At 60.3% G+C, this 23006-nt stretch overlaps 1 protein-coding gene across 14 annotated transcripts in view; it reads right to left on the reverse strand.

Annotated features, from left to right (window-relative positions):
• The window catches only part of KLC1 (kinesin light chain 1), a 34921-nt gene extending 20713 nt beyond the window's left edge, over window positions 1–14208 (reverse strand). For 12 of the 14 annotated variants that reach the window (XR_014796052.1, XR_014796053.1, XR_014796054.1 and 9 more), the window contains exons 1-3: window positions 13975–14207; window positions 3331–3592; window positions 1573–1803 (exon numbers count right to left, since the gene is read on the reverse strand). Coding sequence is in view for 10 of the 14 variants with exons in the window: in XM_084896155.1 (XP_084752281.1) it covers window positions 1573–1803; window positions 3331–3591 (492 nt within the window). In the remaining 4 variants the exon portion in view is untranslated. Of the gene's footprint in view, window positions 1–1572; window positions 1804–3330; window positions 3593–13974 lie in introns of all 14 variants that reach the window. The other 2 variants (XM_084896154.1, XM_084896149.1) reach the window with 2 other exon arrangements.
• Between the last annotated feature and the right edge of the window lie 8798 nt (window positions 14209–23006).

Raw genomic sequence — 23006 nt, forward strand, 5'->3', positions numbered from 1 at the left:
CTGAAGGGTCCTGGGTTCGATTCCAGTCAAGGGCATGTACATTGGTTTTGGGCACATCCCCAGTGGGGGGTGTGCAGGAGGCAGCTGATCAATGATTCTCTCTCATCGATGTTTCTCTCTCTCTATCCCTCTCTCTTCCTCTCTGCAAAAAAATCAATAAAATATATTATTATAAAAAAAAAGAAAAGAAAAGAAAAATGGGAGCTCAAAAAACAATAATGAAATAAAATAAAAGCAGGCGCTCAAATGCAGGGCAGACTCAGGACGGGCCTGGGCAGGAAGGACGGGCTGGGACGGGGAACAAGAACTGCAGCAGCCTGTCTCAGCTTACCCCGACTGCGGCCGAGGCTCAGAGCGGCCTCACACCCACAGGACAAGTGCCTGCTTCTTTGCTGAAACGGCAGCTGTGCTCACTGCGACACGTACCACAGGCGTGTGAGGCGTGACGCGAGGGACACTGGGTAAAGGGCAGGTGGGATTCTCTTTCCATCTTATCAACTCCTCTGTGATCTAACACTTAAAAGGTGTGTGTGTCTTAAGTTACCCGAATCAGAAACAATACTGGATGAAAAATAATCAAGACTGGATCAACACCCACAGTCAGAAAAAGGAGGAAGCTGAGCTCTTGGAAAACCGCACATTCTGACACCGCGAGGTGAGCGGGCAGGCCTCAGGGAGCAGAAGGCAGCAGGAGAGCCCGGTGTCCGGGCAGGCCGGCTCCGCAGAGAGTCAGGCCCACAGCACCATCCGCCAGTCAGCCTGACTCTGAGGGGCACGGACGCCAGACCGCAGTGGGTCAGGGCGCCAGACTGCAGCGGGCAGACCCGTCACAGGCAAGGCTGCCTCTCTGCCGTGGGCCTGACAGTTACAATATTTTTACATTTTCTGACCCTTCCTCTAAAAGCACACGTGGGAAGAATACGGCAAAGAGAACTTCTCTGGCCCTGGCTGGGTGGTCCAGTGGCTGGAGCCTCATCCCTCGCACCGAAGGATCAGGGTTGTGGGCTTGATCCCTGGTTAAGGCACATACCCAGGGTGTGGGTTCAATCCCGCCAGGGTGCACATGTAAGGCAAAAGATCAATGTTTCTCTTTCTCACCCTCCCTTCTCCCCCTGCCCCAGAATCAATGAAAACATATCCTTGGGTGAGAATTAACAGAAAAAGGCCCTGGCCAGTGTGGCTGTTGGCTAGGTGTCGTCCTGTGTACCCAAGGGTTGCTGGTTCAATTCCTGGTCAGGGTGCATGCCCAGGTTGCAGGCTGGATCCCTGGTGAGGGACGTGTGGGAGGTGGCAGATCAATGTTTTGCTCTCACGTCAATGTTTCTCTCTCTCTCCCTCTCCCTTCCTCTCTCAAGAGAAAAAAAAAAAAAAAAAAAAAAAACTAAAATGAAGTTCAAAAACAAAATTAAAACTTTTAAAAAGAGAATGTCTATGACTTGCCCAGGGACTCAGTCCCAGGACCGCAACCCACGATCTTGCTCAGTGCTTCCCTGAGGGGAGCCCCTGGCCCTGTGCTGAAGCCCCTCCCACATCCCAGGGACAACCAGCACCGCGCCCTCCAGAACCACTCACCGACGGAGAGATGTCGTCGTCGTATTTTTTTAGCTGATTCATGAATTCTAGATGCTTCTTCTCCTCCTCCAGCTGGGCCACGGACTGCTCGCTCTTCTGCAGCTTCTGCTGCGTGTTGGCCAGCTCGTCCCGCAGCCACTGGTTCTCCTGGCACAGGCGGCGCACCTGCGCACGCAGCTTCTGCTTCTCCGACTCCACGGCGTTCAGGTGGTTGGACAGCGCCATCATGACCTGCAGACGGCGCAGGCTGCGGCAGCGGTCCCCGCCCGCCTCCCCACCCGGCCGTTTCCCAAGCACCACATGCACCGTGTCAGGACTCCGTGTCCACCTCGGTCACGGCCACACACGGGACACGCAGGAGTAGCAAGTGGCAGACATGTACAGAAAATAGACGTGTGCTTTGTTTGAGAGCATCTCAAGTGGACTAGCAATGGACACACTCTTTGAGAAAAAAGAGAAAAGCTACTCTTCTGATAAAAATGCATTTTTACTTTCCATCCAGACAGCTCCAACTCAATTTCTCGTGACCATGCCCCACGTGACACTGTGTGTGCCTGCCTGCAGCAGTGTGCAGAGTGGTCCCTCTGGGAGGGGCTGGGTGGCGGGGGAGGGAGGCAGCAGATCCTCCAGGTGCTGCGGGCGGGGAAGGCATCTCTGCCGCTGGCATCACGGCTCAGGGCGCTGGTGCTCCATGAGCACAGTCAGCCCCAGCGAGGGGCTGCCCAGGACAGTGCCTGCGGGCCCTGAGCAGCATCAGGGATGGAGCCCCAGAGGAAGCGGGGACGCTGGCCTCGGGCTGTGCTCTTCAGACTTGCCACCTGCCTGCCCGCTTCCTGACCCTCCTCGTTGTGAGAGCTGAGACTCCAGAGGCGAGTTTCCTTCCTTCCTAACCCACATCTGCCAGACTAGAGAAGCAGCTCAGGTTCACATCACTTTCCACACAGACTGGCAGCACAATAGCTTCTTGGCCACTGAACAAGCTCCCGTTCTGTCCCTGGCGCTGAGCAGGCTCAGGAGGAAGACCCGCGAGGGCGAGGGCGAGGGCGAGGGCGAGGGCGGCACGGTATGGAGCTGGCAGCTGGCAGCAGCTGCTCCAGGCCCACCAGCAGGAAGGAAGCCAGGCAGTGCCTAGTTGTACCTAAAGTGTGTTGGCCAAGCCCAGTTGGGGCGAGGGCCACCGCACACTCCCGTCGCGTGACTGTGCAGGTACGACAGAACCAAGGCCGGTCAGATCTACACAGCCCTGCCTGGGGCCGCAGAGGCCAGCAGCTGCGGCCGACAGCCAGGCCCCCTCCCTCCTGCTAGAGCAGGCCCTGTAAGGGGCATCCTGGCACTCCCAGGCTCCCCCAGTCGCGTGGCCACGGAGCGTCCTGCAGCGAGTGGAGCGGAGCGCCCTGCGCGCCTTCCTGCCCTCCAGGGGGTGCTAGAGTGGGCCCTGGGCTGCCGTGGAGCTGTACTGGTCGGGAGACAGGCAGAGCCTGGGGTCCCTGGTGACCGGCAGCCGCAGACCTGGCTGGGATAGTACCTGGGGCTGGCTTTGCAGTCTATGCCACGTAAGCCACTATTTCTGTTTTCTGGTGTGTGCAGCCAAATCCAGTCCCAAAGCACACGATGGCCCTGCTTTTTTAAATTCAGACATGCCCAAACCAGCCGTCATGAATGTAACACGCATAGCCCTCTGTGGCGCTAGAAGGAGCCTCATTCTGGTAGCGCGCGCCGTGAGCCCGCCCCGCCCGCCCGCCGCGGCCCAGCGTCTACCTGCGCCTCGCTCAGCCCCAGCTCCAGCATCTCCAGGGACTTGCGGATCATGTTGGACTTCTCCTCCACCAGGTTGCTCTCGTCATCCTTCTTCAGGCACTGCAGCGTCTCGAGCAGGCTCTGCAGGATGGAGTTGTGCTCGTTCTTCAGCGCCTCCAGCCCCTGGATCACCTGCTTGGTCTTGGAAATGATCTCGTCCTGCGTGAGCTTCTCCAGCCTGTCCTCCTTCCCGTACACCATCGTGGACATGTTGTCGTACATTCTGGAACGGAGAGACAAAAGTCAGGCCCCTCGCCGAGGTCCAACGTGCATCGCACCTCTAAGAAGATACTGTGCAAAGGCTGTAGATTAATATTTCTGTAGGCAAATACCAAGTCCGTGTATTTGATTTAATATTCTGTACTGGTTCTGCTTTTCGTTGGCAGACCAGTTTAATGACTTTTCTGGCTTATGACTGAATTCTTTAATGGAAAGAATGGCAGCAACAGAAACTAATGCCAAAGATTACAAGCAACGAAACATCCAAATGGCATTTCCCAGACACACAGCTCCGTGAACACAATGTTCTCGGAGTGCCCGTAAGTCTTGTTTTCCTGACGGAAGGGCAGGAGGGGAGTTCCCTGGCGTGCTGACCAGGTGCCCGGAGGCGGTCAGGTGGAGGAAGGCGCCAGCAGAGGAGCACGGAGCAGGAGGAGGGGAAGGACCGAGCAGCGGAGCCCAGGCGGGTGGAGGACATGAGGTGAGCTGTGCTGCTGACCCAGGAGGCCCTGCGCGTGGCTCACTCTGCTGGGTGTCAGCCCATGCACCGGAAGCTCGCTGGTGCAACTCCCGGTCAGGGCACCCGCCCAAGTTGCGGGTTCAGTCCCCGATCAGGGTGCGTGCAGGGGAGACAATCAATGTTTCTCTCTCACATTGGTATTTCTCTCTCTCTTCCTTCCTCTCTCTCCCTAAAAATCAATTTTAAAAAAACCCTCAGGAGTGGGGGCAGCCGGGGTAGGGCAGCCCGGGCAGGTGTGAAACCCCGCAGTGAGAGAAGAAAGGAGGGGAGGCACTGACCCAGTGGCAGCAATGCCTGCTGAGCCTGAGCATGCTCTCCCCGCCCTGCTGCACGGAAGGGAACTGCCAGCCGCAGTGGCAGGCAGCTGCGAGGAGGAGGGGATGAGCTGAGGCGGGAGGCCTGTGGCGTGGCTTCCTGAACCGCAGGCTCCTGCCCAGCCTCACCTCCGAGACACAGCGCTCCTGAAGGCGCTGCCGGCCGCCGGCGCCGCTGGCTAGTCACCCTGGCAGGCCCAGGCCGCCGGCGCACACCAGGGCACACACAAGTCACCAGTGACTGCGCGGACCGGGGGAATGAGTCCATGCTTCTCTCCTTTCCTCCTCCTCCTCTCTCTGCCCCCGCTCCCTGTCTCTCTCTAGAATCAGTAAGTCTTTAAAAGGCAGGGCTGTCGGGGAAGCCCTTTAGAGCTCACGGCTCTCGAGGGCACTGCCAGCCGCAGGGGGAGGGCCCGTGTGTCCTGTCCTGCACGACCCTCTCGCCGGTCACGCGGCCACTGCCAAGTCCCCGGGGGAGGAAGTGAAGCCAGGCGCCTCCCGCCGCCGGCAGCGCCTTCGCAGCAGTTCCCAGCGGCGCAGCCTCAGCCCTCCCCGCTCGCAGAGCGGGCTGCCTCCTCGGGGAGGCCCGACCAGGCTGGCTCAGGGACACGCAGGCGCGGGGCGGCCTGATACCACGCACTCCGAGAGCCAAAGGCACAGCCACAGACCTCCGGGGGGGGCCCCTGGGGCAGAAGAGGAACAGAATCTGCGCTCTGCCGTCCTGCTGGTGCGTCTGGCCACACGAGTGCGCGTGTGCACGGGGCACACACGCCTGTGCCTCTCACACTCACCACGAGAACAGAGAAACCTGACTGGCCGGCTGTCTGGAGGGCAGGCAAAGGAACCCTCCACCTCACACACAGGATGAGGTGACGCCTCTGCCACATGCAGACCGACCAACCGAACACCGGGCGGGGACAGAAACGCTGACCCGCTGAGCAGACAGGGAACGCTTAAAGCACAATGTCAGGCCTCCCGCCCGCCTTGGCGATGCCCTGGGTCACAGAGGCTGCATTTCTGTCAGTGACCGGGTCACCGCAGGGAGGACCTCAGTCCCATCTCCTCCACCCGGTCCCTCGTAACCGCCCCTCACACACTCAAACACTACCCATGAGCAGGCGCCACAATCTTCAACCGCCGGGCCAATTTTACTTACACAACCGTCCTCCTCTCTCAAACGTTAACAGAGAGCAAGGCCAGGAAGGAGAGAGCCTCCCGAGCCACTTTACCATGCTGTGTGGCTTACGTATCCATGTTTTCATTTTACTGATTTTTAAAGAGAGAGAAGGGGAGGGGGGAGGGCATCGATGGGAAGCTCTGCTTGTGTGTGCCTTCACTGGCTGCTTGGGTGTGCCTGGTCAGAGTCAAACCTGCATTCTTGGCGCATCGGGACGACGCTCTAACCACTGGGCAGCTTGGCCGGGCCTTATGTATCGACTTTTCAGAAAGGAGCATGGCTGCACAGGGGGCACAGACGAGGAGGAACCGGCTCTGCTGACCGCTCTTGAGGGAAGTGTACTTCTTGCAGACACAGCCGAGGGGAGCGGGGAGAAAGCAGGATGGGCCATGGCGTCGGAGATGCTCTCTCATCGATGTGAGAGAGAGATACTGATCAGCTGCCTGCACAGTGGGAGGCCTGCAGCCAGCGGGCCGGCCGCCTCTGCACACGCCACGGCCCTGGGAGCACACGCCACGGCCCTGGGAGCACACGCCACGGCCCGGAGGGGGCATGGGAAAGCACAGGCCCTCACGTGTCTGCAGAAAACAACCCGTTTATTCCGGGGAGCCAGCACCCAGTCCACCGTCTGAATGGCACCTGACGCCAAAGGTGATGGGGGGGGGGGGGGTAGGTGGGCCTTTGGGTGGTCTCGAGAGGAGCCCTCAGGAATGGGATTAGTGGTCTTTATATATATATATATATATATATTTTTTTTTTTAATTGATATTGGAGAGGAAGAGAGAGGAAGACACAGGAACATCAATCATGAAAGAGAACCATCGGTTGCCTACCTCCTATAGGCCCCCCTCTAGGGGCCCAGCCCACAACCTGCGTATGTGCCCTGAACTAGAATCGAACCCGGAAACCTTCCAGAAAGTCATCAGTAAAATGTTGCTTCAACAGCACAAAAGAAAGTCTTTTTTTTTTTTTTTTGCATCGAACTGTGACTGGCAATGAAAAGTGGATTTATTTTGAGAATCCCAAAAGCATAGAATCATGGGTTGATCCAGGTCAACCATCAACACTGACTGCCAGGCCAAACTGCTCCGGAAAGAAGGCAGTGCTCTGCGTTTGGTGGGTTTGGGAAGGTGGGAGCTTCTAAAACCAGGTGAAACTGTTAATGCTGATCGCTACCGACAACAAATAACCAATGTGAACCAGCTTTGATCCTGAAAACGACCAGAATGGGCCAGAAGGCACAGCAAAGTAATTCTGCTTCATGATGACGCACCCTCACACCCTTCAAAACCAGTTAAAGCTGAAACCGGTTTGGCTCAGTGGATAGAGCGTCGGCCTGTGGACTGAAAGGTCCCAGGTTTGATTCCAGGCAAGGGCATGTACCTTGGTTGAGGCCACATCCCCAGTGAGGGGTGTGCAGGAGGCAGCTGATCAATGTTTCTCTCTCATTGATGTTTCTAACTATCCCTCTCTCTTCCTCTCTTAATTAAAAAGTCAATGAAGTATATTAAAAAAAAAAAAATAAAAAAAAAATAAAACAGTTAAAAACAGTTAAAGATCTTGCCTGGGAAGTATGAACCCTCCCGCTGTGTTCACCAGCCCTCGCTCCTTCAGATGACCACATGTTCTTCAACACGTACGAAGACGTGGACAATGGGATCTCTGAATGGTTTGCCTCAAAACAAGAAAATTCTATTGGGACGGTGCCCTCCGGTGAGGATTTAAAAAAGCAGGCCACTGCGGCCGTTTATTTGCCGAAGACACGGGCCCTCTTCGCAGGTGCAAACTGGAAGCAGGAGACGCTACGGCAGGTGCTCCCTGAAACCGGGAGCACCCTTTTTCCTAAAACCAGGGTGAGTGGGCCGAGCGAGGCCGACCAGCGGAGGAAACAGCCCCGCGGGCCGTGGGCCTGCAGAACACAGGTGTGCGGGTGGAGAGGCAAGCTCCGATGTGGGCAGACTGTTTATTCCCAAAGAAATGCCAGCAGCCGGCTTCCCACCGAAGCGAAGCTGGTCGCAAGGGGCACCCAGCGGCCCGTCGGCGTGGAGTGCTTTCCTCCTTCCGGAGAGGCCGTCAGACCGGCTGTGAGCCCAGCCTCCCGGGGGGCAGCTCTCCTCACACATTCACATCCCAAGGCAGCATACATTTCCTCATTATTTAAAACATGAACAGAGACCATAACAGGAACCGTAAGAGAAAAAACTGATACACTGGACTTCACCATATTTTAACAGCACTGGGTGAGAGAAAGCAGAAAAATGTAAAATAAAAAAAAAATGGGACAAGCTTTGACTAAATGAATAAAGCCTCTACTTTCCTTAAAATGTAAAAGGCAGTCAAAAAAATTAGTTAAGCCACAGATTGGGAAAGATATTTGCAACATCTGTATCTGACACAGACTTTACCCAAATATAAAAAAGCCCTACACTCGCCCTGGCCAGTGGGCCGAAGGGTCTGTGGTTCGATGCCCAGTCAAGGGCACGTTCCTTGGTTGTAAGTTCCCCCACCCCGGTAGGGGCATGTGTGGGAGGCAACCAATGAATGTCTCCCGCACACTGACATATTTCTCTCTCCCTGCCTGCTTTCCACACTAGAAATCAATTGGAAAAAATACCTGCAGGTGAGGATTTTTAAAAATCCAACATTCAACAATAAAAAGACAAAGAACCCAATTTTTTAAATGGGCAAAACCCTTAGGACAGACACTGCACAAAAGCAGGTGCCCAAAGGCCAGCAGGCAGAGCGGAAGCGCCCAGCACCTGATCCAAGGACTCGCTCACTGACTCTCACTGACTCGTGAGGAGGCACTGCTCAGCCAGCGGCCTGCGGAGCCGCAGCGATGTTAACAGGAGGGGAGGGGAGGGCGGAGCCACAGGAACGCATGGCTAGTGGAGCCAAAGGCACTGCCGCTTTGCAAAACCGGCAGTTGGTGAAAGGTCAGCCATGCAGCGAGCCGAGCCCCCCGCCCCCCCCCCCCAGGACGCGTCCAGCCGATACAGAACGCGCCCCAGGGGGGCATCCAGAGAAGACGGGCCCCTGCGGCAGGTCCACGGGCAGCCCCACTCGGAATGAGGGAGCGGACTGCAGAGGCTCATGCGACAGCAGGGATGATGTTCAATGTTATGTCGAGCGACAGAAGCTGGATGCAAAGCAATACAAAACACAAAGCACTGCCTCTCATCCTCTGTCTGAAACGAGAGCGGACAGACTGACTGCTCAGACATCAGGACGGTGTTGCTTTCGGGGATGATGCTGGCTGGCAAGGGGCTTAGGGAACTTTCTGGCCTGTTTTTTGTTGTTGTTAATCCTCCCCTGAGGATATATTTTTTCCATTATTTTTTAGAGTGGAAAGGAAGGAGAGAGACAGAGAAACAGCGATGTGAGAGAGACATACTGACTGGTTTTCGCCTACATGCGTAAACTTGTTTATAAAGTGAACTCACGTGTGTTGTCACTGCAGTAAAAACTAACACCTCAGCTTTGCTAGTGGCAGTATCGCAGCCAATGAGGTTTATCCGAGACACGATTATTGCTAATTAAAAAAACACACAAAACTACCACTTCACAACCTTTTTTTTTTTAATGTATTTTATTGATTTTGTACAGAGAGGAAGGAAGAGAGATAGAGAGTTAGAAACATCAATGAGAGTCATCGATCAGCTGCCTCTTGCACACCCCCTACTGGGGATATGCCCGCAACCAAGGTACATGCCCTTGACCGGAATCAAACCCAGGACCCTTCAGTCCCCAAGCCGACGCTCTATCCATTGAGCCAAACCGGTCTTGGCACAACCTTTTTTTTAAATATATTTTTATTAATTTAAGAGAGAAAGGAAGAGGGAGAGATACAGAAATCATCATTGACGGCTGCCGCCTGCACGCCCCCTACTGCGGATCAAGCCCACAACCCAGGCCTGTGCCCCTGACTAGAATCGAACCTGGGACCCTTCAGTTCACAGGCCGACACTCTATCCACCGATCCAAACCAGTTAGGGCTGGGCTATTTTGGTATGTATTAATCAAAACTGAATGAAAAGTATATTCAAAATCTTAGTATTTCACCGCATAGAAATTATATTTCAGTTTTTAAAGCAGAATTTCCTGTGTATTAATGCTGTGATGTTGGCTGAAAGATGGCCGTGAATGGTTTGGTTCTGAGAACACAATGAAGATGAGATGGATAGGCAGATTAAGATGCCTCCCCCCAAGATTCTTAGCCCTGGTGTACCCTCACCTTCTCCCAGTCATTCAATCAAGCACTAATCTCAGACTGCAGTGCAGGGATCCTGCAGATGTAATTAAGTCCCAGGTCAGCTGGCCTTAGACAGGGAGGTCAGCCGCGGCCCTGACCCAATCACATGAGCCCTGTCCATCCGGGCCTGGAAGTCACACTCTGTGAGAGGAAGCCGGGCTGCAGGAGGGTCCCCACAAGTGGCTGTGAAGAGGGAGGGGCCCCGGCTAGGACCTGAGACACACACACACACACACACACACACACCCCGCGCCCCGGCTGAGAGCCAGCCAGCAAGGAAACGGGGACACCAGCCCCTCCACCAGAAGCTCTGAGTTCGGCCGGCCGCTCTGAGCTCCAGAGGAGAAAGGCCGCTCAAGATCCACACCCCCCACCCCAGCAGCCCCGAGCCCTGAGCTCAGGAGGGTCCAGATAAGCCATGCCAGACGCTCCCCCACAGACACTGGGTGCGAATTGCATGATGATGATGATGATGGAGGAGGAGAGAGAGGAGGGGGAGGGGGAGGAGGAGGCGGAGGAGATAAACATCCACAATCTTTTTTGGAATACAGGATGACTCGCCAGCCATCGGAGACACCTGGCCAGGACAAGCTTAGCCTTATTATCCTGATTAGTGATAGCAAGGCTGTTGCAAGTGAAAGACTTGGGTCTGAAGCCGGGCCCACAGCCGGGTCCTGCTGGTTAAGTAGCTTGCCCTCTCTTACCCAGCGTTTCTGCCGGAGTCTCCCTGATACACCAGGTTTCTGGTGATGCCCTCAGGGCCCACACATGAAGCAACCGATGATGGCATGGACGGGAAGGACAACAGATCAGTGTTTCTCTCTCTCCCCCTTCTCTCTTTAAAACCAATTTTTAACTTAAAAAAAAGGAGGTGGTTACAGCACCAGTTTACCTGGTGCGGTGCTGGCCTCGCCGTTACCAGTTTTACTGCATTAGCAGCAGCACAGTGAACTTCAGGGGCAGAGATCCACGCTGCTTCCATCTGCCTCCAAAGCTAAAACAAAATAAACCATGTTCCTCTCTCATCTGAGAGCGATCGGCCAGGGGCTGCAGGCAGACGGGCGCAGGTGCCGCGGGAGGAAGGCCGGTCCTCTGTGGGCCTGTCACTGTCTGAATTAGCCTCCTTCCGCAGGAAAGAATATTCCCGGAACTAATTAGACGGTCATTAATAACGTCCTAGAGGCTTTTCTGTCCAACGTGACCTCTGAACCAATGTGAGTGACCACGCCCCGCCCTCCTGTTCCCCAGGGCGCACCCACGCCCCCGGTGAGGGTGAGGGGCCTCCAGAAGAGGTGGCGAAGGACCCGCACTGGCTTTAGCCAATATGATGCGCCTCTCACACCTTTGTCTCCAGCTTCAATCTGTCCTGAGCTCCAGCCCTACGCCCCCAGCTGCCACCAGCACCCCGGCCGCCCAAACACTTCAGATCTGACCAGAGCCAAGTGCGAAGGCCCTCCGCCTCACCAGCCCGGTCACCGCAGAGACCACAAGTCCCTCTGACTAGATGCTGTCCTTCGATACGTGTTTAGTAAGCCGGTCCCTGCCCGGCACTGACAAAGCATCCGACAGGTACAAACCCCACCTGGTGGGAGCGTGAGGTGGGGGAGGGGCCGGCAAGAAGCCCCGGAAGAAAATAATGAAGGACAGGGGCAGCGCAGTAGGGGTGCGGGCTCAGGAGGGGTGAGGACAGCGCAGTAGGGGTGCGGGCTCAGGAGGGGTGAGGACAGCGCAGTAGGGGTGCAGGCTCAGGAGGGGGTGAGGACCACACCCAGAGAGGCGCCTCAGGGAGGCAGGGGCAGCAGGGCAGGGGGGGCTCACAGGATGTTGGGAACATTCAGCAGTGAGGGGACCCACTGTTTCAGTGGTTTGCTCTGGCTGCCCATGCTGCCCACCCCTCCTGTCTGCCTGCAGCCCCACCCTTACCCCCTTCTCCTCCCCCCACCCCCGCCTACCCAGCCGCAAACCAAGGCTACTGCAACCCACCTGCTCCTCTGCTCCCACCGGCACTGCCTCACTCTGCGGAGCCCTCACTAACTAGTCTCATCTCAGTTCTAAGCACCTGACGCTGCCTAAGCTCCTTCTGAATGTCACCTCACTCCTGGGATCCTCCAGCCTCCTTCCCACACGCAGGAAGAGAGCACCCCCTGGCATGCTGTCCAAGCTGGTGCCGACCTCACTCACCCAGCTCCCACCCCAGCTCCCACCCCAGCTCCCAGCCAGCTCCCACCCCAGCTTTCCCTATGCAGCACCACTTCCTCCAGCCCCGCCTCAGTGGCCAATTTGTACTCCAAGCTCGCTGTGGAATCCCCTCCTCAGGGCAGTCCTCCTGTCACCTGCAGGCTGCAGCTCCCAGGACAACCACTGGCCATCACCCACTGCCTATTAGCACCCACCTGCCATCCGGTGGTTCTCAACAGACAGCAAGACCACGGTTCACCATCTTGATATGCCCATCATTTCTATTTTGTGTCCCAAAATCTGACCCTTAAAATGTCCCTGTTCTACTTAGGATATTACTCATCACTTTGTTCAAGTTCTGGTTTCTTATCAGATTCCACTTGTTTTCAGACGATACAAACCCTACACTTTATGTGCCTTCTCTTTCCAGTTTCCCTGTTGCACACTGTGCCGAGGCAGCTCCCGGGAGGGCCGCACGCCTTCCCGGCACAGAGGCAGCTTCCTATGCCGTTCAGTCCACCTTCACCACGGAGTGTCCGGTGCAATCTCCCCACCTTCACCACGGAGTGTCCGGTGCTCCTGCAAGACACTGCCAGGAGCCAGGCCAGTGAGGTCACGGCCTCCACGCCCCTCGGGGACACCAGGGCGCCAGGCTCGCTGCACCATGATGCTGCACTCTCCGAGGCCAGGGAGAAATGGGCTCACAGCGCTCCCCACAACACACCAGCAGAAGAATCTTTAATATCTGGTGCCGCTGCTCAACCACGGACAGCAGGAGACGGCACGGGACCCAGTGCCGCGCAGGCCTGTGCCAGCCCCGCAGGGGAAACCCAGAACTGGAAGGCGGCCGTCAGCCCTAACGGTCTGCCCTGGCCTGCTCCGGGCCATGTGTTGGGGCAGGGACCGCGCAATGGCGTGGCCAGCTGCCCTCAAAGCCTGGCACCTACCGCCGGGGAAGCAAGACTGCCCCTCGCGGGCTTCAGATGGGGCCTGGGGTCGCTGCTCCCGCACCTTTTGTATAAAAACACCACTTTACAGCATCCCCTGTGACAGGTACTGCGCCGGCTCACGGAGAGGCTTAAATAACAAAGCAGCAACCGGGCCCCGAACTGCTTGTCCGGTCGCCGCGCACAATCTCACTGTCTAACGCTTTATTTTACGGTTTTCAGTCTGACAGCCGGGGGTGGCCGCGGGGGACCGGCCGGCCGCTCGGAGGGCCCCGCGCTCCCCACCGGCCGGGCCGCGTCGCCCCGGAGCGTGACCGGCGCCGGGCAGGGCGGGGCGGCGGGAGGGCGCGGCCGGAAGGAAGAGGAGGATTCGGACAAAGCACCGCGGCCCGCGCCCTCCCCGCGTCCCCCGCCCCGCGCGCCCCTCCCCGCGCGCCTCCCTCCCGGCTCCCTCCCGGCGCAGCTGTTCCCGGGCGCCGCCCCCGCGCGCAGTGGGGATGCGGGGCGGCGAGAATGTGGGGCCGGGGATGAGGGGATGCGGGGATGGATGTGGGGATGCGGGGCGGAGCCGGCGGGGATGAGGGGATGCGGGGATGCGGGGATGCGGGGATGGATGTGGGGATGCGGGGCGGAGCCGGCGGGGATGAGGGGATGCGGGGATGAGGGATGGATGTGGGGATGCGGGGATGGATGTGGGGATGCGGGGCTGGCGAAAATGTGAGGCCGGGGATGAGATGAGGCGATGCGGGGCCGGGGATGAGGGATGCGGGGTGGATGCGGGGAGAAGGCCGGGACAGGATGCAGGGCGGCGCAGGAGCGCGGGCGGTGACAGATGGGATGAGGGAGGAGCGGGACGGGCTGCGAGCGGAGTGGGAACGTGCGGCTGCAGGGCCGGGCGGGGCTGCGGGGAGGGGGCCGCGACGCGGGGAAGCGAGGCCGGAGCCCGCACGGAGGCCGCGGGCGCGGGGCGGAGGGGAGGCCGGCGGCGCCGCACTCACCGTGCTGCTCGCGGGCGCGCTCGCGCTGTCAGCCCCGGGCCCGGCGCGCGGGACGCGGCCGCCGCCTCGGCCGCTCGGGAGCGACGCCGCGGTCACGGGCGAGGGGCGCCGGCGCGGGCTCCGCGCAGCATCCCCGGCCGAACGCGCTGCCCGGCTCCCTCGCAGCCGCCGCCCGCGCCCCGCAGGCTCTGCCGCCGCCGCTGCCGAAAATGGCGTCCGCGCCCCTCCCCCGGCTGGCCCCGCCCCACAATGCCGCGCGCCGCGTGACGTCACCGCGGGCGGGGGGCGTGGTCCGCGCGCGCGGGGCCGGGAGCGAGGGCCCCGCGGGCCGGTCCGTCTCCGGGGCCGCGTGCCCCCTCCAGCCCTCCGGGACCCGCGGGGAAGCCTGCCCGCCCCCGAGGAGGGCCCCGCGGGCCTGGCTCACCGGCCTCCCCCGCTCCGAGGCCGGCGGCCCCGCTCAGCGCCAGGGCGCCTCCTGCCGGGAGCCGGAGGGATGGATGCTCAGCCGCCGGTGCCGGGCGGAGCGGAGATGCCGCCCCCCGACCCTCACCCCACCCCCATCCCCACGGGAGCTGCACCCACTGCAGCCCTCGCCGCTGCACGCCCCTGGGTGCAGGGCCGCGACCTCCGGCCGGAGAAGGGCGGCCGGATCACCGAGCCCCGGGGCCTCCCCGCTGCCCCCGCCCCGCAGGCCTGACTCAGCAGCCCGGCGGCGGCGCTGACTCAGTGGGCAGGGCGCAGCCTGCTTTGTCCGCCACCAGCGTGGACACCCCCCGCCCAGCGGCCGCAAATTCCCAGTGCAGGGCCGGGGGCACGATCCGCCAGGGGGGTCCCTGCTGGCTCGGACCAGGCTGCCCATCCCCCGCGGCGTGTCCACCCCTCCGGCTCGCAGCCTCCAGGAAGCCAGTGCTCCTGCATGCCCAGGGAGGCCCGGTGACTGCTTCCCTGTAAACATGCAGAGGCCGCTGGAGAGGATCTGCAGTGACACAGCACTCCTGGCCCAGGGCGAGGCAGTGGCTCCGTCAGACAGCCCCTCCGCGCCCAGCCGTGACTCAGCCACTGCCCCTCACAGCCACCCAGGGGCTGGGCATGGCAGCTGCGACCGCAGGGCGCCGGAGAGGGGAGGTGGCAGCTGCCTGGCCGCCCTCCTCTGCTGTGACTGGGCTCAGGAACGGTCCCCACGCAAGAACCTAAGATGCCCCTTCCCGGGGTGGTCAGGAGTCTTACCCCTTCACATCAGCCCATCCCGTCCCCACCCCCACCACCACTCCCTTAGACCTCAGTGCCCGGCCCTTCCATTCTCTCAGCAGCTGCCATGCGCTGGCGTGGTCCCCTCACTGAGCCTGCAGGCGGTGGCGAGCAGGACAGCCAGACCCCTGCTCACGCAGTGCCACGCAGAGCGGAGCTGAGCTGGCCCACAGGCAGCGGCCAGGGGCACAGGTGCACAGTGAGGCGGGCAAGTCAGAGGAGACTCAGACTAGGAAGGAGCCCTCGTTGGTTTGGCCCAGTGGATAGAGTGTCGGCCCGCGGACTACGGGGTCCCCAGTTCAGTTCCAGTCACGGACACGTGCCTGGGTTGCGGGCTCCATCCCCTGTAAGGAGTGTGCAGGAGGCAGCATATAATGACTCTGTCATCACTGATGTTTCTAGCTCTCTCTCGCTCTCCCTTCCTCTCTGAGATCAATATATATTTTACATAAAAAGACAAGGCAGGAGCAACGCTGAGGGTGAGGCCTGCAGGCAGACGTCCTCGGGCAGGGAGGAGCCGGGAGCACTCACCCCCGGCCCGGCCTCTGGAGCTGGCACAGCTGCAGGCCCTCACTCAGGGCGGCGGCTGAGACCCTCCCCCAGAGGCTCAGCCAGCCAGCGCCCTGCGGCTGAGCTGCTCTGAGCGCCCTCCTCCCTCCCCACCAGCCCTCGGACCCTCCAGTGGCTGCAGTGGCAGGTGCTGCCTTGGGGCCCTGCCATTTGCTTCCTGGCAGAGCCGGCGGGGCTGGAGGAGGGGATGGCGCCGGCCCTCACGCAGAGGGAGCAGAGCTGAGGCTGAAGCCTGGGCGGTGGGGAGGCCTCAGCAGGGCCACTCGGGGGCGGTATTCCAACCCCAGTTCCGAGCTGGGAGAGCTCGGCGGCAGGAGGAGAGGTGAGGCAGCCCCAGCCCAGGAGCCAAGCCCAGGCTGAGGCCCTGCTCCGGGCGGTGGAACCCCGCTCTCCGGCCTCCTGCAGCCTGCCGGGCCCCCGGCATTCGGATGAGCGGGCACACAGGCTCCCAGTGATTCACCCAGCATTTTGGAGCTCTCCGAGGGCGCGCCAGGCTGGGCAGCGGGAGAGCGAGGCACGGTCGGTTGGGTTGTGGGGGCTCTGTGTCCCCAGGGCATTCACAGCGGGCAGGGAAGCCCACACATGGAGGCCCCAGGGCAGGGGCCCCAGGGCAGGAAGTACAGTGCCCAGCGCGGAGCACCCCACACTGTCCTGTCCCCCTGGAGAGTGGAGTCACCGGCTCACCACGATGTCCACGGCTGTGCCCGGGGCAGCTCTGTGAGAGGGGCCGGGACTCCCCTGCGTGCTGAGGGCCTGCAGGCCAGTGGGCACCCCCCCCTCCCCGCCCTGCCCCCAGGAAAGCGCTGGGAGGGAGGGAGTGGAGGGAGGCAGAGGAGAGAAGCCAGGGCTGTGGCTGGCAGTGCAGTGCCCCTCCGGCCGGCCCCGCCCTGGCACAGGCACCACAGGCCGCGTGAGGCCTGCGCAGAAGCCTCTGCCGCTGAGCAGGAGCAGAGGGCCCTGGAGCGTTCATGGAATCAGGACCAGGGTCAGGGCCAATCTGGTGCCTCCGCTCTGCTCCTTGCCATGGGTCACACCCCGTGGGTCTCTGGCTTCAGCTCTGAAAACTGTGTCTATCAGGTGTCCAAGGTGTTTTTTGTTTCATTTTTTATTGATTTTTATTTATTTTTTTAAATATATTTATTGATTTCACAGAGGAAGGGAGAGGGAGAGAGTGAAACATCATGATGAGAAAGAATCATGGATCAGCTGCTTCCTGCACACCCCCCATCGAGCTACCCAGGCCTGTGCCCTTGACCAGAATCAAACCCGGGACTCTTCAGTCTGCAGGCCGACGCTCTACCCACTGAGCCACTCCTAGGGCTTTATTGCCTTTTTAGAGAGAAAGAGAGAGAAACATTATGAACAACAAATATGTAACTATCAACAAGTGAAGCTAAAAACCAAGGGAATTAAAAAACCTGATGAACAATATTAACTGTTGAATATAATAGAATCAGAGGTATGGAAGGGGAGTGAACTGATGATTCTCAGGGAAAAGAGGTGTGGGGGGTGCGGGAAAAGGCAGAGGGTGGTGTGGGAACCTGATGGAGGGGGGGAAAATGAGGAACTTTGGTAATAATATGAACAATAAAGGTTTATTTTAAAAATAAAAAGATAAATAAATAAATAAATAAATAAATAAATAAATAAAAAAGAGAGAGAAACACCTATTGGTTGCCTTCCACACGCACCCCAGCCCACAACCTAGGCAGGTGCCGTGGCTGGGAATCAAACCCACAACCTTCTGGTGTACTGGACGATGGTTCAGACAACTGAGCCACCAGCCGGGCACGCTTGCCTCCAGATTGCTGGCGGCCAGGGCCAGGCTGTTTTTCCTTTAAGGAGCTCCGGCTGCCTGAGTTCGCCCACTGACCGCCCCCTCGGGCGGGGGGCAGCAGCAGCCCTTGGGGTGCAGAGGTGAGTGAGGAAGTGGGAGTCCCAGGGAAGCCGGCCCACGCCCTGTTTCCCGTTGTCCAGGTGCAGAGAGAGGCTGGGTCCTGCTCGGCAAAGGGTCCCAGCATCACTGACAGGGCCCGCCGGGCCAGCCTGACTCCTGCCGTCCGCTGGCGTGGGGTGCACAGTCCAGTCCCAGAAGCTTTCACGTCTGTGCTTTGGGGACCCTGAGCTGTCACGTAGGAAGTACAGCTCCCTGCTGGGGAGGCCCAGCCATCCTGGCCCCGGAGCCGCCGTCCAGCGCCCCCTGGGAGCACCGCACTGTGCGGGATGCTATCCCAGCGCCATCAGCGGCCGGGATGCCCCGATGAAGACGAGGCCCACGCTGGGGCAGGGAGGAAAGAGGGTCACATCCTCTCAGGGGCTCAGGGGATGTCTTAGGACACGTGCTGGACTTCCCACCGGCGGCACAGAGACCCCTCGGGGTTTCTCTGGTCACCTACCTGGCCGGCCAGGAGCTGGGAGGGGGTCCGAGTGGGGGAAACTTACTGCAATGATACCTCGGGCCCGGCCGGCGCGGCTCAGCGGCTGAGCATTGACCTACGGACCAGGAGGTCACGGTTCGATTCCTGGTCAGAGCACAGGCCCAGGTGATGGCCTCGGTCCCCAGTAAGGGGCATGTGGGGAGCGGCTGATCAGTAATCCTCTCTCCTCGTGGATGTTTCTCTCTCTCTCCCTCTCCCTCTCTGAGATCAATAAAAATATATATTTTTTAAAAAGAGATGCTGTCGCTGGTTGATACACACTCTAATGGCGACAGAGAGAGACATTGATCAGCTGCCTCCTGCACACCCCCTACTGGGGATGTGCCCGCAACCAAGGCACACGCCCTTGACCGGAATCGAACCTGGGACCCTTCAATCTGCAGGCCGATGCTCTATCCACTGAGCCAAATCAGTCAGGGCTGTTGTTGTGTTTGTTTGTTTTGTTTTTTAATGCATTTCAGAGCAAGTTGCAAATGTCAGTACTCTTCACCCCAAACACCTTAGCAAGCATCTCATCACCAGAGTTAGGTCTTTGTTTTTAGGGAAAATTCACACACCACGAAACCCACACATCGTCTGGCTCCCACTAATGGGCTCCAAAAATGCTCCCGCCTGCGTGACCGACACCCCAAGGAGCTGGCGGCCCAGGGCCAGGGCACTGTGCCCCCCTCACCCCCCCGTTTTCACCCAGGACGGCTGCCATTAGGAAGGGCGTGGACTTGTTCAAGGGCACAGGCCTGGGCCGCTGCAGACCAGCAGATGGATAGCTTTTTCCAGCTTTTAGGCGAAAATAGCCACGCAGGTGCAGGCCTGCGGAGTCAGCACCGGCCGCTCCTGGCCACGGCTGTGCCCGCTCTGGGAACGGGGACCACACGGCCCGGCTCCCGCCACAGAGCACAGCCTCCCGCCCTCTCCAGAGAGACCTCCCCTCGTCACAGTGAGTCTTGGGCACAGACCCACCCTCGTTCCTGCGGTCTCTCTCCCCCGGCCTCCCCCACAGACCCGCCCCTCGCTCAGTTCTTCACAGAGAACTTCTCAATCGGCGGCAGCCCGGCCAGGGAAACGCACAGAGGCCGGTGCCACCGCAGGGGGCTGGGACGGGAGAAGCCCAGCCTCGGGGTGCCCGGGTCAGCCCCCCACGCCCGCTCGGCTGGGCAGGTCCAGCCGAGCCTCGCGCGCCCTCGGCCTTTCCCCGCTGTCAGCGCCCGAAGCTCAACTCGGTGGCCAGGAGCCGCCCTGGTCCCTGGCGCTGACACAAAGCACCTCACACCCATTTCCCCCGCCCCGCCCATTTTACAGATGGAGAAACTGAGGCAGCGAGAGGGGAAACGGACCGCTAGGCCTCGGCTCTGATGTGGCCACTGGGCCCCACCCCAGTGCCCACTGTGCCACAGGAAGGAGACTAAGGCTTTGCCCTGCTCTCGGCCGGGGAGCAGGCTCGGGAAGAGGCTTTTAGCGGGGCCTCTGGAAATTTCCTTCGATCGATGCATTCGAGAAGCTGCTGACCCATCAGACATAAATCTTGTTCATTTCCTGGAGCACTCATCAACTGACCGAGTCAGTCCCCAGGTGCCCTCCCCTCCACCTGCTTTCTCACGCTCCGAGGGGCTCCTGGCTGTAACCCGGGCTCCGTCACAGAAGGGACCCTCCTACAGCCTGAGGCTGGAGTCCGAGACCGAGGCCCGGGCGGCAGTCCCCTCGGGGCTCCGAGAGCCTGGGCCCCGCCCTCCTGCCTCCAGGGCTCCACCAGGTAGGCCTGGGCTTGGAGATGTGACTGACTCCAGTCTCGGTCCCCCTCCCCGGGGCCTCCCTCCAGGGTCTCTGGATCCACCCTGAATCCAGGCTGCTCTCCTGATGCCCTGAGGACGGCCTCTGCAGAGCCGGAGTCTTTTTAAAATTCATTTTTATTGATTTCAGAGAGGAAGGGAGAGGGAGAGAGCGTCACTCGGGAGTCAGCCAATCACTGGTTCCCTGTCATTGATTTTCTCTCTCCCTCCTTCTCCCTTCCTCTCTGGAATCAATAAAAATGTATTTTTAAAAAGTCTAAGAGTTTACATTGCCTTTTAGGCACAGCCTCGCAAATCCCCTGCTAACTGCCTGCCCTGTCCTGGGCCCCACACCCACCCGCCCGGCCCACGCTCACACACGTTCGGGGGGACCCCCCGGCCCGCGCTCACACACCCGGGGGACCCCCCGGCCCACGCTCACATTCGGGGGGACCCGCCCGGACCACGGAAGCAGACCACCTACCGCACCTGCAGGCCAGCACTGCCAACAGCAGCTGGTGCCGGGATGGAGATGGCCCACCCCCGTGAGGGCACTGGGGCAGCCCCTCGCCCCGTGCTGGGCTCCTGTTACCTGGTCCCGGTCCGGGAGCCACAGCCATGCTCACTCACACGCTTAGTCCTGCAAGCCCGCCCCCCACTCCCGGGGCCAGGCAGCGAGAGGCGCCAGGCAGGGAGAGGGTGGGGGTGCAGACAGACTCGGCTCTGCCCACTCAGTCCTCTGGGCTGGGCAGCTCTGGCCCGGTGGCCTGAGCCCTGCGTCCCCACCACCAGCTGGTCGAGCCCATCTTTTTAAAAATACGCTTTTTTGTATGATTTCAGAGCGGAAGGGAGGGGGGGAGAGACAGAAACATCGGTGATGAGAGAGAACCGTTGATCGACTGCTCCCGCACACCCACCACTAGGGATGGAGCCCACAACCCGGGCACATGCCCTTAACCAGAATGGGACCCGGGACCCTTTAGTCTGAAGGCCGCCACTATCCACTGAGCCACACTGGCCAGGGCAGATCTTTTTTTTTTTTTTTTAAATATATTTTATTGATTTTACACAGAGAGGAATTGAGAGGGATAGAGAGTTAGAAACATCGATGAGAGAGAAACATCGACCAGTTGCCTCCTGCACACCCCCCACTGGGGATGCGCCCGCAACCAATGTACATGCCCCTGACCGGAATCGAACCCGGGTCCCCTCAGTCCCCAGGCCGACGCTCTTCCACTGAGCCAAACCGGCTTCGGCCCCAGGGCAGATCTTATCTAATTTGCACCCAGAGGGGCAGGACCTGTGCTGGCGAGGAGCTGGACTGTGCGGCCCTGCCAGGCGTCCTGCCAGGCGTCCTGCCGGTCCCGCCAGCACCCAGGACGGGCAGGGCGACTGCTCCTGGGACTGGATTCCTGGCAGATGGACCTCCCTTTCACAGCCAGCGCCAGCTGTTGGCCCGTCTGCCCGGCGTGGCTGGTGGGCGCTGGGGGCGGGAGAGGCAGTGATAAAGGAGCAGCCCAGCAGCCCGAGGCTCCCTGCCTGGGCTCTGCCTGTGAGTCCCGCCACCTGCCGCCTGCGCCAAACTGGGTGCTGTGCTGGGAACTGGTCTTTGGGGGTGTGCTGGGGGAAGGTTATAACCCCAAATACCTGGACAGAAACCACCCTGGACGGCCGGCCTCGCCCTCCACCGGCCGGGCGCGCCCAGAGGGGAGTCGCCGAGGACGCAGTGCAGGTCCCTGCCGGCATTTATGGGGCGGCGGGAGCAGTGGGGCGTTCGGAACATGGTGGGTCATGATCTGTGGCGGGAAAGAGAGGCTTTCCTGGAAGACGGGTGAGCAGAGCCTCTGGGCTGGGACTCTGCCCAGCAAGGCTGCCCTACGGGGGGGGGGACAAGACAGCAGGGTGGCCCAGAGGCGGGGGCACGGGCAGCGGGGGGGCCCAGAGGAGGGGGCACGGGCAGCGGGGGGGCCCAGAGGCGGGGGCACGGGCAGCGGGGGGGCCCAGAGGCGGGGGCACGGGCAGCGGGGGGGCCCAGAGGCGGGGACACGAGCAGCGGGGGGGCCCAGAGGCGGGGGCACGGGCAGCGGGGGGGCCTAGAACGGGGGCGGGGGGGGGTGAGCATTGCTCGGGAGCGAGGCAGCAGCCCCAGCAGCAGTGCTGGCAGCAGGGCGAGGCTCACCTGGTAGGAGGCCGTGGAGGGCGTAGGTCCCCGGCTGACGTGACCCGGCCCGGGCATGGAGGGCCGAGGGCACCGAGCTCAGGGAGAGGCGCCAGGCACGAAAGCCAGACACGGTGGCTCCGCTGCTCCGAGGTCTCTGGAGCAGGGAGACTCAGAGACAGAGGAAGAGATGGCGGCCGGGCCGGGGAGGGGAGGGGCCCATGTGTAAGGGCTCAGGGAAGACAAGCGCTGTGGTGGTGACGGCTGAAGTGTGAATGCAGGAACGGTAGACTTCACATGTATTCTCTCTCTCTCTCTCTCTCTCTCTCTCACACACACACACACACACACACACACACACACGTCTTCTGTCCATTTGGGCCCTGGGCCTTGGCGTGTCTGCTGAGCTGACCTCACTCCTGGTGAGGGGCTGCCCTGCACAGGGGCAGGCTCCTGAGAGGTGCCTCCCAGCGAGGCCTCCTTCCCAGCGGGCGGGGCCTGCGGGCACCCGGGCTGAGCCCGCCCAGGGAAGGTGAGTGCTGGCCTGCAGCCTGGCCGCTCCTGCAGCTCCTGGTCAGGCCAGGTTGCGGGCTCCATCCTCAGTGCGGGCGTGCAGGAGGCAGCCGATTCATGATTCTCTCTCATCACTGATGTTTCTCTCCCTTCCTCTCCCCCTGCCCTCCCAAATCAATTAAAATGTATTTTAAAAAACCACCACAGGGGAAGAGCAGTGTGAGGGCCGTGTGGGTGGCCCCGGTCCCACTGCCCTCCTGCCCCCAGTGCCCCCTGCAGGCGAATGAGGACAGCTGAAACCCCGGGCCCACACTCGCCCAACACACAGAGCAAAGAGAC

This window comes from Pipistrellus hanaki, assembly GCF_964339955.1.
Source record: "Pipistrellus hanaki genome assembly, chromosome: 1".
In the NCBI taxonomy this organism is placed as follows: Eukaryota; Metazoa; Chordata; class Mammalia; order Chiroptera; family Vespertilionidae; genus Pipistrellus; species Pipistrellus hanaki.